The sequence below is a fragment of the Rhea pennata genome, chromosome 8 (assembly GCF_028389875.1).
Source record: "Rhea pennata isolate bPtePen1 chromosome 8, bPtePen1.pri, whole genome shotgun sequence".
Classification (NCBI taxonomy): Eukaryota; Metazoa; Chordata; class Aves; order Rheiformes; family Rheidae; genus Rhea; species Rhea pennata.
Genome location: NC_084670.1, coordinates 4,033,182 through 4,048,181, shown reverse-complemented (window position 1 = coordinate 4,048,181; position 15,000 = coordinate 4,033,182). Strand labels below are relative to the sequence as shown.

The 15,000-nt window shown below is 53.3% G+C and overlaps 1 protein-coding gene across 9 annotated transcripts in view; it reads left to right on the top strand.

Moving 5' to 3' along the window:
• Window positions 1-349: 349 nt before the first annotated feature.
• Window positions 350-15,000, top strand: part of NFIA (nuclear factor I A) — a 234,484-nt gene continuing 219,833 nt past the window's right edge. For 8 of the 9 annotated variants that reach the window (XM_062582114.1, XM_062582115.1, XM_062582113.1 and 5 more), the window contains exons 1-2: window positions 480-593; window positions 5,572-6,103. In XM_062582114.1, coding sequence (XP_062438098.1) covers window positions 567-593; window positions 5,572-6,103 — 559 coding nt within the window. In that variant the 5' untranslated portion in view covers window positions 480-566. Of the gene's footprint in view, window positions 594-5,571; window positions 6,104-15,000 lie in introns of all 9 variants that reach the window. The other variant, XM_062582116.1, reaches the window with a different exon arrangement.

The window sequence follows — 15,000 nt, the reverse complement described above, 5'->3', positions numbered from 1 at the left end:
CAGCCCGCAGCGCGGGCGCAACGCGGGGGGCGGGAGGGGGGGAGTGAGAAAGGAAAAGGGGGGAAGGAAAAGAAAAATAAAAGGGGGGGAGGAAAAGGGGGGAAAGAAAAAGGGGGGGGGGTTGCGCGTGCGGCGTCCGCGGCGCTGCGCGGCGGGAGGCGGGAGGCGGCGGCGCCGCAGCCCCCCGCCCGCCCCTCCCCGCCCCCGCCCCCGCGGGCGGGCGGCGCTGCGCGGCGCGGCGCGGCGCGGCGCGGCGCGGAGCGTGCGCTATGCCTTTAACGCCCGCGCGCGGCAGGCATGCCTAGCGCGTAGTGCGGGGCCAGCCGAGGCGGGGTTAAAGTTCAGCCCATGGAGCTGCTCAGCGCCGGCTGCAGTTTAGCAGAGTTGGAAATGTGAAAGCAAGAAGCAGGCTCGGTTCTCCCCCCTCTCTCTCTCTCTCCTCTCTCTCTCTCTCTCTCTTTTTTCCCTCCCTCCCTCTCTCCCTCTCCCTCTCTCCCCCCTCTCTCCCTCTCTCTCTCTCGCACACACACACACACCTCCAAACCACAAAAACCCCCACAGCAGTCATGTATTCTCCTCTCTGTCTCACCCAGGTAAGCAGCTGTGCGGGCGCCTTTGGGGCGGCTTGGCCGGGCGCTGCCTGCGCGTGTGCGTGTGCGTGTGTGTGTGTGCGTGTGCGCGCCCGGGGGGAGCGGGGGGGGGCAATGCAGCTTTAAGAAAGTAACTTTGTTTGCCATTAGGTTGCATTCCTCTCCTTGCACGGCCATTTGTGTCGGCACATGGCTAATGGCGCCTACTTATTAATGGTTTAATTAATAGCGGTGCGGGGCTGCCGGCCGCGGGGCGGGGGGCGCGGGGCGCCCCGCACGTGCTCCGCGGCGTTGCAGCCCATGACATGCTTGGTCATCTGCAATCGATACCCGCCGCTTGCGCTGCCGAGGCGATTAATGCATGGAAAAGACGGCTGGACTTCGCTGCGTGCTCGGTGTAGCAGGGGAAACTGCTGCATTCGCGCTTCGGGGAGGCGGGTCGCGGCACGGTCTGCGCCCCCCACCCTCCTCCCCCCCCCCGCACCCCCGCCCGCCCCCCAACTCCGCACTTCGGGGCAGGAGCGCGGTGCGAGCCCGGGCGCTGCGCTGCGGATCCGCTCCGCTTTCGCCGCGCAGCGCTCCCGGCCGCTGCACCTATATGCCCAGCGCCGCAGCGGTGCGCGCCGCAGCCCGCCGCCGCCTATAGCCGCACCTATAGAAAGTGCCCCGCCGCGCCCTGCCCCGCCGCGCCCGCTCCGCGCCCCGCGGAGGCGCCGCCGGCCCTCGGCAAAGTTGCTGCCCCCCGCGGTCCCGCGCGGGACGAGGCGCAACTTTTCCGCCCCCCTCTCCCCTCCGCTGCGCGGCGCGGGACGGGGCGGCGCGGCTGCGCCCCCGCGCAGCGCCCTGCCCTGCCCTGGCCGCGCTGCGCGGGGCCGCGCGCCGCCGGCGAGCAGGATCCGCTGGTTTCAGTAGGAAACACTTTGCGGCGGGCACAAACCCCAGCCCGCTTCCTCCGGCGCGGCGCAGGCATTTAACCTCAGTCTCTTCCCCGTGCACACACACGGATATAGATACGCATTTTTTCTGCCCCTTTTTGGCGGGGAGAAGCCGCGCGGGCCCTTCCCGCAGAGGCTGCCCGGCGGGGCGCCGTCCGCAGCCGCGCAGCGCTGCGCGGGGACCGCGCCGGGCGGCGCCCCCCGAGTTGCGGCCTCGCGTCCCGTTCCGCAAAGCCCCGCGCGGCCCCGGCCCCGCGGCCGCGCAGGAGCCGCGCGGGAGCCGCGGCGGCGGCTGCCCCCCCCCCCCCCCGGCAGTCCCCCGCGCAGAAGGCGCGGAGCCGCGGTGGCGGGCGGCCGTGCAAACCTCGCCGTCTTGTTGCGCGAAAGTGGCGGGGGGCTCGGAGGCCTCCTGGCAAACTCCGCGCCCCGCGCGGGATCCGTGGGGGCACCCTGGCATTTCCCGCGGAAAAAGTGGGGCTAAGTCGCTAGCAATCGCAAGGAATATTAGATTTTTAATTTCAGAATTTATAGCCACTTTTGCTGATACGAGTTTTGGGACAAAGGATTTTTTTTTTTTTAGTTTTGGGTCAGATTTAAAGGGGAAGCTTTAGAAAGCGGTTTAGAAAAGCAAAACAAACAGAAATCACAGTTATGAGCATATTTATCCAAGCGCTGTAACTAAAATGGCATGACCATTCTGTATCATCTGTCAGGAAAATATAAACATCATTCCATTTACATATCTGCTGAAGATCTAGGAACTAGTTTGGGAACATATGCACATCTCCTAATAGATTTACAAGCAAATGGATTGTAAAAATATTAACAAGGGTCGCTGTAGCTGGCTTACTTTCAAAAAGATCAGCACAAATATATTGTTTCAAAAGACTCCTTTAAAGTGTTACGTTATTTCTTGAAGCTGTGATCTGGATTTTAGGGCTCTTTTATCATAGTTTTTTTTGCAAATTTTGGAAAAGCATATGAGAATTTAAGTGTGAATATATATAATCCTGCAGCTCAGATTCTAGGTGCTGGTTAGAAACAGGCTGTTCTTCGAAGAGCCATAGCCTCAAACTTTTGAAGAGTAAAACTTACTTTTTATTCTCACTTTAGCCGTTTCTTGGCGCCTTTTATTTTTAGTTTACCCATCAAATGCTAAGGGGTGAAAGTAAATGTCTTTATCGAACACTTTGAAAGTTTCTTTCAGCCTGACTTGAGGACTTGAGGAAAGGCAGAGCTCATCTTCTTCTCCACAAGTTACTTAAAATCTTTGTGTTTTGCTGCGAGGCTGCAAACCAGCCTGCACATCTGTTAGCACACTTGCACTGACACATTTCCAAAACTTTTTTTTTTTTTTTTTTTTTTTTTTTTTTTTTTTTTTGCTGTAATAACATTGAAATAAATAATTGTATTGTGCAGGAACTGCTTCCCCCCCAACCCGCTTTCCAGCCCAATGTGTGTGATCAGTACACGGTGCTTTTATTTCCATTTTGACTTTGCTAATATCTTGACACCGAGATTTAAGTCGTGCAGTTTTATGGAGGAATATGTTTACGAAGACAGTCTGAAAGTTAGTCTGTTTATGAGTCATTAACCTTTTCCCGTAGTACACCATTTTGAAAAGACATTGGAGTACAATATCTGCACACACCTCTCTAAGCGATTACTAGCGCTTTTAGTTTACTTCAGACATGGATCTGCTTAAAATTGCAGCCTGACTTTGGACCATAAAGCCCTTTTTTTTTCTTTATTTCTTTCTTTATTTTTTGAGGGCTTATAAAGTTTTTTTTTTTCTTTTGGAATGTTGTTTTTACCTCCTCTTTCAGGTTCGCATTGTAGCAATCGGCCCCAGTACAGGTTAAAGCAACTCTGTTTTGGAGAGGATCCAGCGCAGGTCCGAAACCGCGAGGAGCGCGCGGGACGAGGGAAGAGCCGGGGCCGCTCGAGGCGGCGGAGTTGGCCCGTGCCGGGCGCTGCGCGGCGGCGGCCGCTCCTCGGGGCGCCCCCGGCCCGGCGCGGGGCTGCTCGGCGCCCGCCGCTGCACCTCGCAGATAAACTTCGCCGTGACAAAAGGCCTTTTTTTCTTCCTTGACCCTTCCCGAGTGGGGAAGGGGAAGGACACGAGGCATCGGAAGGGTGGTTTTATAGTTTTTAATAGCTTGTAGGGACCTGTAGTTTTTTCCCTCTCTCTCTCTCTCTCTTTTTTTTTTCTTTTCCTGCAAAAGCTGTTTTCCGTGTTTGAGAGCAGCTGCCTGGGCTAAGCCTGTGCCTTCTCTCACTTTCTGAATCTGCCGGCTGAAAACTCGCAGCAATCTTTTTTTTTTTTTTTTTTTTTTTAACTTTACTGAAATTTGAAACTATGATCTTTTCCAGTAGAGGAGGGGGGAAAAAAAAAGGAATGTGTCAATCATGGGAGTGATTTATTTTACGTGTTTAATTTTAATAATCATTCATACTTTTGATTACTGCAACTCTGCTGTGCTGTAGTGACATGTAATACGTCCTTTTGGTAGTTCCTAACAATCTGTGTTTGAAATAAAAATACATGGTATAATATTAGCTATAAATTTAAGTGTTTACATTTTAAGAGCCAGCCAGAATAAGTGAAATTAAACCCTTTGGGACATCAATGTAAGGTCTTGAATTAAGACAGGATGTGGCTGATAGATACTTCAGTTATTGATTCCTCCATTTTTCATAATTTGGGGAGCAGAAAATAAAATTTCAAGGAAGCTATCGAGCGGGCAGAAGGCACGTGTTTTAACAGCAGCATTTGCGGGGAGCTGCAACCGTCCTCCAAGGGGCAATAGGAAACGGAAAAGTTAGTTACCCTGGGAGACCCCGGCGCTGCCTCGCGCGGCTCTCCGCGTGCCGGGGAGGCCGCGTCCCGGTTCCTGCTCCTTCTCCCTCCCGGGGGGCCCGATCCGGCGGGGCAGCAGGCCCGCGCGCGCCCGCCCGCCGCGGGCTCCTCCGTCCTGCCTTTCGGCAGGGAAAAACAACCCTCGGGTGCGATAGCGGGCTCTGACCTCTCCGGCCGACTTACCTAGCCCTTTCTGAATATCTGTTTTTTGCCAAAGTAGGGGTGTCCCTCTTGCAGGTTTTTTTTCCTCCTTTTTTTTTTTTTTTTCCCCATGCCAGAGTAATTTTAAAATCGCAGCTATTTTTGCCTCGAGGAAGAGGGGTGAGCTGGAAACACGCCGTTAGACAAAGCCAGCAATGCCCTCAGATGGCAAAACTAACTTCGTGAGTGTGGCATTGCTTTCTAAATGTACGAGGATGTCGCGCAAGGTAGAAAAAAACAAATTATTTCTCACATGTTTGCACAAGGTGTGCTAAAATTTGCTAGTGCCACGTTTGTTTTTTTTTTTTTCAAATTTTCCCGTCTCCTGTTATTTTACAGAAAGTCTCAGAGTGTGTTTGTAATGCTGCAATTTCGAATATTTTTTTTAATTTAACTAAAAATAAGCTGACGTTGTCTTTTTTTTTTTTTTTTGAGTTAGCGAGCTCTGCGTTTTCCGCGATCCTCCGCCTCGGCTGCCGGTTGCGCCGTCCGGGGCGCAGGGCCCGAAGCCCCTCGCGTTGCACGCCGTTACCGCCGGCGTCCCGCTACACCGCGCGCTGCGCTTTCCAAATCTATCTTAGGGGAAGTTTTCCTATACTTCAGACTTCCCCGGACAAGCACGGATTGGCATGCAGCTGGTTAGGATTTGCCAAATTGGCGGGTTAAACGCTGGCTACGCCGCAAGCCGCGGGGTCAGGGAGCGAGCGAGGCGAGATACGCGCGCCCGGCGAAGGGCGGCTTTCCCGCTTTTAACTCCTTCTCCAGCTCGCCGGGTGTTCGCCTGTTTTTCCCCGCAAAACTTTGCGACGTCTTTTAGAAGGGCGCGAGCGCCGCGGCAGCCCCGCGCCGGAGGGCCGCGGCGCCGGGGCGGGCGCGGGGCTGCGCGGGCCCGATTTCCCCCGCTTTTAGCCCAAGCGAGCGCCGGCGGCGCCGTGCCTTGGTGGTGCTTTCCGTGACATCGACCATTCTCTGTCACTTTTTTCAGGATGAATTTCATCCCTTCATCGAAGCACTTCTGCCTCACGTCCGAGCGTTTGCGTACACATGGTTCAACCTGCAAGCCCGAAAAAGAAAATACTTCAAAAAACATGAAAAACGCATGTCAAAAGAGGAAGAGAGAGCCGTGAAGGACGAACTGCTAAGTGAAAAACCCGAGGTAAAGCAAAAATGGGCATCCAGACTTCTGGCCAAGCTGCGGAAAGATATCAGGCCTGAGTTTCGGGAGGATTTTGTTCTCACAGTCACAGGAAAAAAGCCTCCGTGTTGCGTTCTTTCCAATCCAGACCAGAAGGGCAAGATGAGAAGAATTGACTGCCTTCGCCAGGCAGATAAGGTCTGGAGGTTGGACCTCGTTATGGTGATTTTATTTAAAGGTATTCCGCTCGAAAGTACTGATGGCGAGCGCCTTGTAAAGTCCCCACAGTGCTCTAACCCCGGGCTGTGCGTACAGCCGCACCATATAGGAGTTTCTGTTAAGGAACTCGATTTATATTTGGCATACTTTGTGCACGCAGCAGGTAAGTGGATTTATCCAACGTTCTCCACCTTTCCGTTTGTCTCCCGGGCTCCGCGCTCTTCCTCCCGGGCCGGGGCCGCGTCCGAAGCCGGGAGGGTGCGCGTGCCCCTCTGCGTTTAAAAGTCGATTTATTATTATTATTATTGTTATTGTTGTTATTATTTTTTCTTCCCTCCCCTCCCCCAGGGTAAAAGGCAATTTGGGGGTTTGTGCATCCTTCATACGTGCTGTCCTAATATTTTCACAGGCGATATCAAAGCCTTAGTATAGTGAGGCTTCATTTTATATATATACATATGTATGTACGTATGTATATTTGCATACACATATATAACATAAGAAATATATATATATTTATTTATTTATTTTGAATAGACTTTGTACATGTCATGCACAAAATAGTCTGAGGGAACTGGGCATACCCAAGCTTCAAGGCCCGCTTGAATACCAAATATCCTCCGTCCTCCTCGTTGATGTCCGTGGGAGCGTAAATCTTGCAGGACTGGGCCGAGAGAAAAGGGAAAACACTCCCTCCGATAGGTAAACGTAGCAGCTGAGGACAAAAAGTTGCAAAAAGGAACATCCGTGTAATCCTATCGAGAGAATAACGGGAAGTTTTTAAAGAAAACCCTAAACACCTCAATTTATGCATGTAGAATCCAGGTGGTCCTAAAAGCAAATTCCTTGTTTGATAATATTGTGCTTATTGCAGGGGGGGAGGAGGGTTATTTTTTTTTTTTTTTTGGATGAAATTGGAAATCTTGGGATCTCTGACTCCAGTGCAAGGCACACCCTGCCTGTGGATATTCATGTATGCAAGAGGATACATAACGGATAAAATAACACGCCATTGCATTTCTTTCGAGTGGTTATGTTGCAGAAAGACGCGTGCGTGTGAACTGTTGGGCCCAAGCTTTCGCACGCAGGCACGTGTAGGCCTCCCCGGGTATCGTCTGCGCTCCCAACTTTAGGGGTTGGACAAGGTGGGAAAAAAGAGGAGCAAAGGGAAGACAGAGGAGTCGTATTTGCAGAGCCCACAAAGCTGTAACTGCGTAAGAGGCCGTAGCAAACCGCAGCGGTGGGAGTCTGCGCTTCTGACGGCACCTTCTGGAGGGGATCAGAGAAAGCGTTGACTGCCCCAAAGTTTTCTGCACTAAATCCATGGCGTGTTTATTGTGATACAGAGCGTCGCTGCTGTAATTTTATTGATGCAGCCTGTGTTTAGAGAGGACTTTTGGATATCACTGTGGTATTTTATATAGATAAGCTGGGAAATTTACTTTGCAATTGGGCGTGCGGTGGTAAATCACATTGCACATTTCTGGCGAAGGGAACGTAGGCAAATACCGCGGAAAGCGATTTATTTACTCTGCGATTTATTACGCGGTACGGTGAGACGAGGATTACCGATTTACGGCTAAGCGCCGGGCGTCGCGGGGACGCTCTCGCCTTCCCCGGGCCTCGGCCTCCTCCCCGCAAGAGGCGGCGGGGACGGTGCGAGCGGGGACGCGCCGTCCGTGGGCAGCCGGGGCCTCGAGAGCGAGCTTGCTCTATTATTTTTTTTCTCTTTTTTAATGTGTGTGTGCGCGTGCATTTTTTTTTTTCCACCCTTTTCCCCCCGTTTTCTCCCTTTCTCCTCCGCGCACCTTGCGGCACCCGATCGTCGGCCCAGCCGCCGGCGCCCGCAGCCGCGGCAGCTCGCGCGCGCGACGGGGACCTGGCGGAAGGGGGATGTTGTTAAGGGCCTTTTGTCTGCAGCTCCGCCGGGCCCGGCCGCCGCGGCGCCCGCAGCGCTCCTTTCCCGCGAGGAAGCCGCCGGCGCGAGCCTTCGGCGGGGCCGGTCCGCTTACGTACCGGCGGTCGGAGCAGCATCTGCTGGAGCGCAGAAGATTTGTAAACACTAAACAATGTTTTTACCTCCTTAAAAGTTTTGAGAAGTTGCCAGTGTTGGCAGGAGGCACAGACTCCAAAACGTGCTTGGAGATACGTGCCAAAACCGTGGTGACCTTTTCACCCGCGGTGCTTGCTTCTCTCTTTTTTTTTTCCATTTTCCCACTCTTCTTCTTCTTTTTTTATTTTTTTTTTTGGGGGGGGTGTGTATTCTCCGCAAAGATGCCTTATTCGAGATGCCTTCCTCTGCGAGAGGCTCCTCTCCCTCTAAACACGCACGATAATTATTGCTTTGAGTCCCCGCTTTTTCTTCAGCAGGCACTATCATCTGTAAAAGAACACATGTGCACCGATTTAAATAGTGCTTCTTACAAAGCTACTGAAATCAATTATTCTCTTTAAGAACTGGCTAGAAAAAGAAAACAAAAATATGCAAATACACAAACTACATGTCATTTTTGCTTTAAAAAAAAAAAAAGAAAGGGAAAGGAAAGGAAAAGAACATCGGTGTTTTGTGAATTAGAGGTTGACCAAAAAATGTATTGAAATTCAGAGTATTGCTCTCAATTTGCAGCTTATAATCTGCTTAACTCAAAGCAGGCAGCATTTTCGTACCCTGGACTTGGGTTTGCTTTTTAGTTTTCACTTATGCCGCGCTTGGATCAGATGACAACTTGGAAAGCGTTGTGGCAAACCGTTTTCTTTGTGGGAGGCTAACAGTAAAGCTAATTTATGGCCGGTCCTTTACCAGATGATCTGTATCAGAATCTACAATATACCAGGCACGTGGCAAGGTCACAATTTAAGTTGTTAGGGTCACAACCTTAGCCACCAGGCATTTGACCTTTTAGATAAAGTTAACCTTTGTTCATTAGCAGGCACTCAACCGAGAACTTTCGGGAGTTTTTTACTGCTTTGGAGTTCCTCCTGCTAATGTGATCAGATCGGAGAAAAGATTCTCAATTGAAGCAGTTAAATTTTGCGAGAGGTCGCCGTTTTCGGAGACCTCCTTGGTGGACGAGGCTGGGTCGTGGGCCGGGAAGCGGTGCTACGGCGCCCGGTTTTGTGACGGGCATCGTTACGCGCTTCGGGCGAGAACTAAGCCTGGGAGATATTTGTGGCACAAAATCTTTTAATCTTTCAGAAGGACATTTAGGAAAAAAAGGCGTTTAAGTAAAATCGGGGGATGGCATTTTATTTACACAAGCTCATTTTTAGCGGTCTGCTGATATTCAGGGTAGAAGATGAAGTCGACGCGAGAAGTCAGCCTTATTTCCATGACTGAAAATTTCCTTAGTGTTTAAATATGCTCCGTGCCTGATTAACCTGGTAACAGCAGATAACACGTGACCTTGAACTTTAAGCAGACCCATTTTATACTCCGATGGGTGGATTTAAAATATTTATACTGGGCCCACCGCAACGAGGCATCAGTCGAAATAACGCAGAGCCCGGTGCACAGAGAAAGGGATTGCAGACAGTCCCAAATACCCGTGCAAGCGGCGCTGAGTTCGGAGCCGGAAGGGTACATGGCGCTTTGGCCGTAATCTGTTAGCGCAGTTGCTATTGATCGTCGCTGCATTAATCCTGGTAATAGCTGCAGCGAGCTCCGCGCGCGGCAGCGAGGCGGAAGGTGCTCGAGCAGCGCTGTGCATCGCGCAAAGAGCTGTCGCGGCTCTGCAGAAGTGCAACGTTTGCCCGTAGAAACTACCGCCGACCGACGCAGAAGACGCACCACGTTGTTTACTTAATTATGCTGGGGCGAAGGCTCATTTTTAATTATTTAGATGGCTTTCTTGCTTTGCTGTGATACCGCATTTATTATTTAATTTAAATCAAAAGCGCTGCGCTACTGTTAGTTTTTGATGCATTTTACTTTTGTTTTGGCTACGGTATTGTCATTCCATCGTACAGTGATCCAGATAGCCGTGATATGCAGATTGGCCAGATGGTCATGTTAACAGATTGAGAACCCACTTCCCACTGCTAAAGAGCAGGTGTAAGATCAGTAGGTTTGTTTTTTTTTTTTTTTCTTTCCTCCCAAGTTTCAACCAAAATGCTCTTTAGACAGCTCATGATGGTAGTTAAAAAGGGGCACGTTTCAAATGGTGTTTGTTCTGGGAGGATAATGTGTAATGTATATGTCATTTTTACACACATCTGAAGACCTTTAAAGATCCGTGACATTTCCTCCTTGTATGATGCTTCTGAAAAGCTGCTTCCAGCACGTAGCTGTTACAACATTTGTGAAAAATGGTCTTTAAAGTTGTGCTTGTGAACTGGGATGTTAATAGTCCCCATGCATTTCTGCAGAACATGCAGATTGCATTTACTCTCACCAGAAAAACATTCAAGCAGCTTTGCAGGAGGTATTTTACGTGCGTTCTGCATACAGCACTCCTCACGTGCATCCAGGGGAACTAGAAAAGTTCAGTATTCAAGTAAGATTTTAAAGTTTGGGATTTCATAGGGTTTTTTTTTCTCCATTAATTTTCGCCATCCTGACACATTTATAGTTAGGGAAAAAAAGTGAAATGAAGTCATCCCGTGGTATTTCTGCCCTCAAGGAATACCAGGAGAAGTCAGATTTTTGCTTTACTTCAGGCTTGTAAAAGGTTCCCATAAAAAGTCAGTGCTGGAAGCCTACGTTTATATCACAATTAGGACTGGATTTGGGAAGTGCACGTTACAGCTCCTCAACACCCCTCATTACTACACTCCCCTATCGCACGTGCGCACGCAGTAACACCAAATTCACCCACCCTGCGTGCTGAAGCCAGATATCTCCATCTCTCCGTGCTCCCCGTGGGGGAAAGCGGGGCTGGCTGCTCCCTGCAGGAGCGGAGAGCCGTGGCTGGCAGGAGCGGGATTTAGGCTGGGACAACTGCTCTGCCTCGCTGTTGTAACTGAGCCGGCGAGGATCCGCGATAACGCTCCTCGGAGCTGGTGTGGAGCTGGGGACTGTCCGCTCTATCACGAAGCCCTGGCAGCGGCTCAGTCATGTGGTTTAGCTTTCTCTGTTCTCCAACAACAACAACAAATAAACACGGGGCCGAGATGTATCTCGTACGTCTGGAATGCTTTCCAGGTGACTCCACAGTAGGAGTGCCGTTCCCGTGCCTTGCGCCGCGGGATTAGAGGGGCAGGACGGGGAGAAGCCGGTGGAGGGAGGTCAGCGCAGATGCAGCAGCGAGGTTTGTGTGTTGGTAAGAAAGTTACCCAACGCTCTTGGCTTGCCTACAAGCGCCTGCACTTTTATATTTCCCTTCTTTTCCACCCAATGATGAATAGCATTAATTTAGATCTATTTAAGGCGAGTGTGGGAGAAACCACAATCTTTGTTGTGGTCACTGCTGTACACAGCGGGGCTGAATGTTTCTCTTGGTTGAGGCCTCAAAGCTGAATCTGGAGAACCCAAAACATCATGTCAGCTTTTCAAACCCTTCAAAGAAACAGAGGAATTCTAATTGTTCCTAAAAGCCACTACTTATTATTATGATTATGCATTTGCTTGCTTCTTTCCATGCAGATGTAAAGGAAAGGGCATCCTCAGCTTCCCGTGCCTTGAGCGTCTTTACGGCTCCTCCTCCCCTCAACACTTGGAGTTCACATACCAGCCAAGCCATTCACCACCAGAAAATAAATCTTAGCCCGTTGCTCCGGATGCCTTCAGCCCTTTTCCGAATGGCTCCGCTTCGCCGCGCGTCCCGTGCCCCGGCCGAGGCCCGGGAGCCGTTCCCGGTGGGACGCGGCTCCGGAGCAGCCTGCCGGGAGGTGCCGAGCTGCGGCTCGCTGCCCCGCCGCCCCTTCCTTAGGAGCGGGCGAGAAGACTTGAGCTGCAGATTAAATTACGGGTTGTAAATTCAGGGCAAATCGTTACAGTTTCCCATAGCAAGTGACTGCGTATTTCCTTCTGACGGGGGGGGGGCCGGGTCTCCGCCGCGCGCCGAACGGCTCGTTTCCACCACTGCTGCCTCCTTCCGCGTGACATCCTTTCCTTGGCTCGTTTTGTCTTTGATCCGTATTAATTAACACCTGTACCTACCGCGGCAGCGAGCAGCTCGGCGCGGCTCGGCGCGCGGAGCCGGCCGCGGCGCGCTCCCGGTGGGAGGCCTTGGCGCGGGGCCCGGGGTTCGGGCCCTCCGGGCCGGACCGGCAGCTCGTGGCAATGCGGTTTGGTCGAAGCTGAGGTGCCTGAGGGGTGCGGGAGAGGCCGAGCGCGCGGTCGCCCATGGACGGACGGACGGACAGACGGACGGGTCGATTCCCGGCGGGGGGGGGAGAGGGGGGGGGAGGCGGTGGTGCGAAGGGGAGCTGTGCCCGAGCGAGGTGGTCCGCCCCGTCCTTCCTCGGAGGGCTTCGCGCCCGCCGGTGACGGCGCTCTGAGGCCCCGGTCCTCTGAGCGGGTCGCGTCCCGCGAGAGCGGGGCCGCTCGAAGAGGAAGGAGCGGGTTTATCCGTGGGGGAGGCGTCTCCGCGCGCCCGCCCGGCCCGGGGCTGGCCCCGGCGCGAGGGCTCGGTCCCCGGTGCCGCGGCCCCCCGCGGAGGCGGCTCTGCGGGTGCCGTGGGACGAGCCCGTGTCGAGGCCGGCGGACCCGGGGTGAACCGAAGACGTAGCCGTCGTCCAGCCGACGCGCGGGGGCCTCCATTTTGTGCACCGGGCTCTAGCGTGCGGGTGCAAAATGGAGACGGGGGCGGGGGAGCTGCCGGTCTGGGCTTCCCCCGCGAAACTGGCCGCCCTGGGGCGCGTGCGAGGGGGGCCGGGCCGGGCCCTGGCCTGGCGGCCGCGGGGCCTAAAGCACGTAGAAACCTTCTGAGTCTGAGAAAAGCGCGCGAATCGTAGGATCGCCCAGGCACGGTGTGTCCTGTGCGCTCAGGAGAGCGAATTCAGAGGTCCGCGGTGGCAGCGAGCTCCTGGGGACCCCGCCGGACGGCGGGGAGGGAGCCCGCGGCCTCGCCAGGGGGGTGGAAGAGGGAAGATCCTCGTCCTGCGGCGAGCCCGGCGCCCAGCCGCCTCGCGGGGAAGAGGCCCGGAGGGCGGGTGGGGACGGTTCCTCCTCCGGGGGCTTCAGGCTCTGCTGCAGGTCCCTGATGTCCACCCTGCTGGTCCAGCTGCAGGTCCCTGATGTCCACCGTGCTGGTCCGGCTGGCTCAGCTGGCGTCACGGCAAGCCTGCAAAGGGGCCAGCAGGCCCCTGCAAAGGGCCCCAGGGAAACGTCTCCTCCTCCCAAGGGGCTTTGGGACACATAAGTGCCGTTAGATGAGTGAGATAAAATCAAGGTGGATTTAATGCTGTGCTACTCTGAAAGTTTCCTTGACTTTGTTGTGCCTAACTCGGACCCGCAGCGGGTGATGTACGCAGGAGGACTGGGAAGCTGCAAACGCCGGGGTGATTTTAGGGCTGAAAGCGATTAGCATATCTGGGTAGGAGGATACACTGTATGTCTGCATTCCTTTAAAAAATAAATCACAGTTATTTAATTATGTTTTGAGAGGGCAGATTTAAGGATATACTGCAAAATGCATTACCTATTATACCAACATGATAATCTTATTAACCTTGCTTTCTACTTTTTAATTTTATTGTGCACCCCGTGTAACTCTTACGGTATCAAAAATAATTACTTGGAGAATACATGATGTCAGAGGTCTGATACGACATTTATCTTCGACGAGCGGGCAGGCAGATAACTCGGGCGTTGCATAACAGCTCGGGAGGCACCAGCTCGTGCCGCACCGGGGAGAGGAAGCGAAGATGGAGCTCCCCAGACAGCATTTAACGCGCGTGCGTGCGCTTGCGGACCCGCGCCTCAGCCGCAGGCGCCGGCTGCTGCGGGCGCGCGGCCCCCGTCCGCCCCTCCGATCTGCTCCTGGAGCCGCCGCTCTCCGGCCCGTCTCCTCGCCGCCGCGCTGTCCCTCCGTCCCCCTCTCCCGCCGTTCGATACGCGTTGATATTTTCCCCGCGTTTTGGGAGGGAATGGGTGAGGGTGATGGGCGAGGGGAAACAAATGCCGTGATAATATCCCTTTTCAGAAGAATATAGTTTAATTTTGTGTGTGCGTGCGGCAGCTGCCATTGGCAAGCTGTCGTCTTTGTTGCCATGGGCTTTTTTTTGCATGCGTGCCAGAACATGATTGGGTGTTTCAGCATGTGCGTGGTTTGGCGTGAGCCGGGTCTGTCGTGCACCGCAGAGCTATCGCCGCGCCGGTGGGCGCCCGCAGCGGGAGCGCGCGGCTGGGCGAGCCGGTGGGCTCCCTCCTCCGGCCAGGTCGACGCTACGGCGCCGGAGCGGCGCTCCGGGTTTCTCGGTGCCGTAAAATCCCCAAATCTCCCAGGGCGAGGGGTTGTGTGCGCAGGAGGAGGTGTCACCAAAGCCTTCCCCAGCAGAAAGCACGCGGGTGCGCGGGTGACGCCGTCGGCGTCTGAGCCGGGTGCCCCCACCGTGCCGGGTGCCCGCATCTCCTCTCCACGGTCCAGCCGTGGTCCACGGTGGTGGGAGAAACGTGGTCCACACGGGGCCAGGGCGAAACGCGAAGCCGGGCGTGGAGACGGCTTCATTCGCGCCGTTTTTCCTAGGTCTGGTCTTCCACGCGAGGCTCAGCTACTGAGCCGCGCGCGCTTTGTGCCTTAAATTACCGTAGGAATGTTTTCACGTTTAAAGCCAATGCATGTCTCGCAAAATACCTTGCAATACGCTGAAGGAAGACTGCTCACCCGCTGAAAAGGTGTCAAAAGACAAGTTAGGTAGTTACTATATTGTCAGGATGAACATCTACTGGAGATTTTAATACAGAAATACACTGTCAATCAGATTTCATCCTAAGGAGAATCTCTAAAATTTTTATCTGTTCTTTTTACCCAGCGCAACTTTAATTCGATATGTGAGAAAATGACAGCATTCCTGAACGGGGCTGGAAACGTAGGGTAAAATTTAAATTTAATTCCATTTGGTTTTCTTTCTCCCTCTCTTTTAAAGCAAAGTAGCTCCAAGTAAATTAGAAGAATGAAT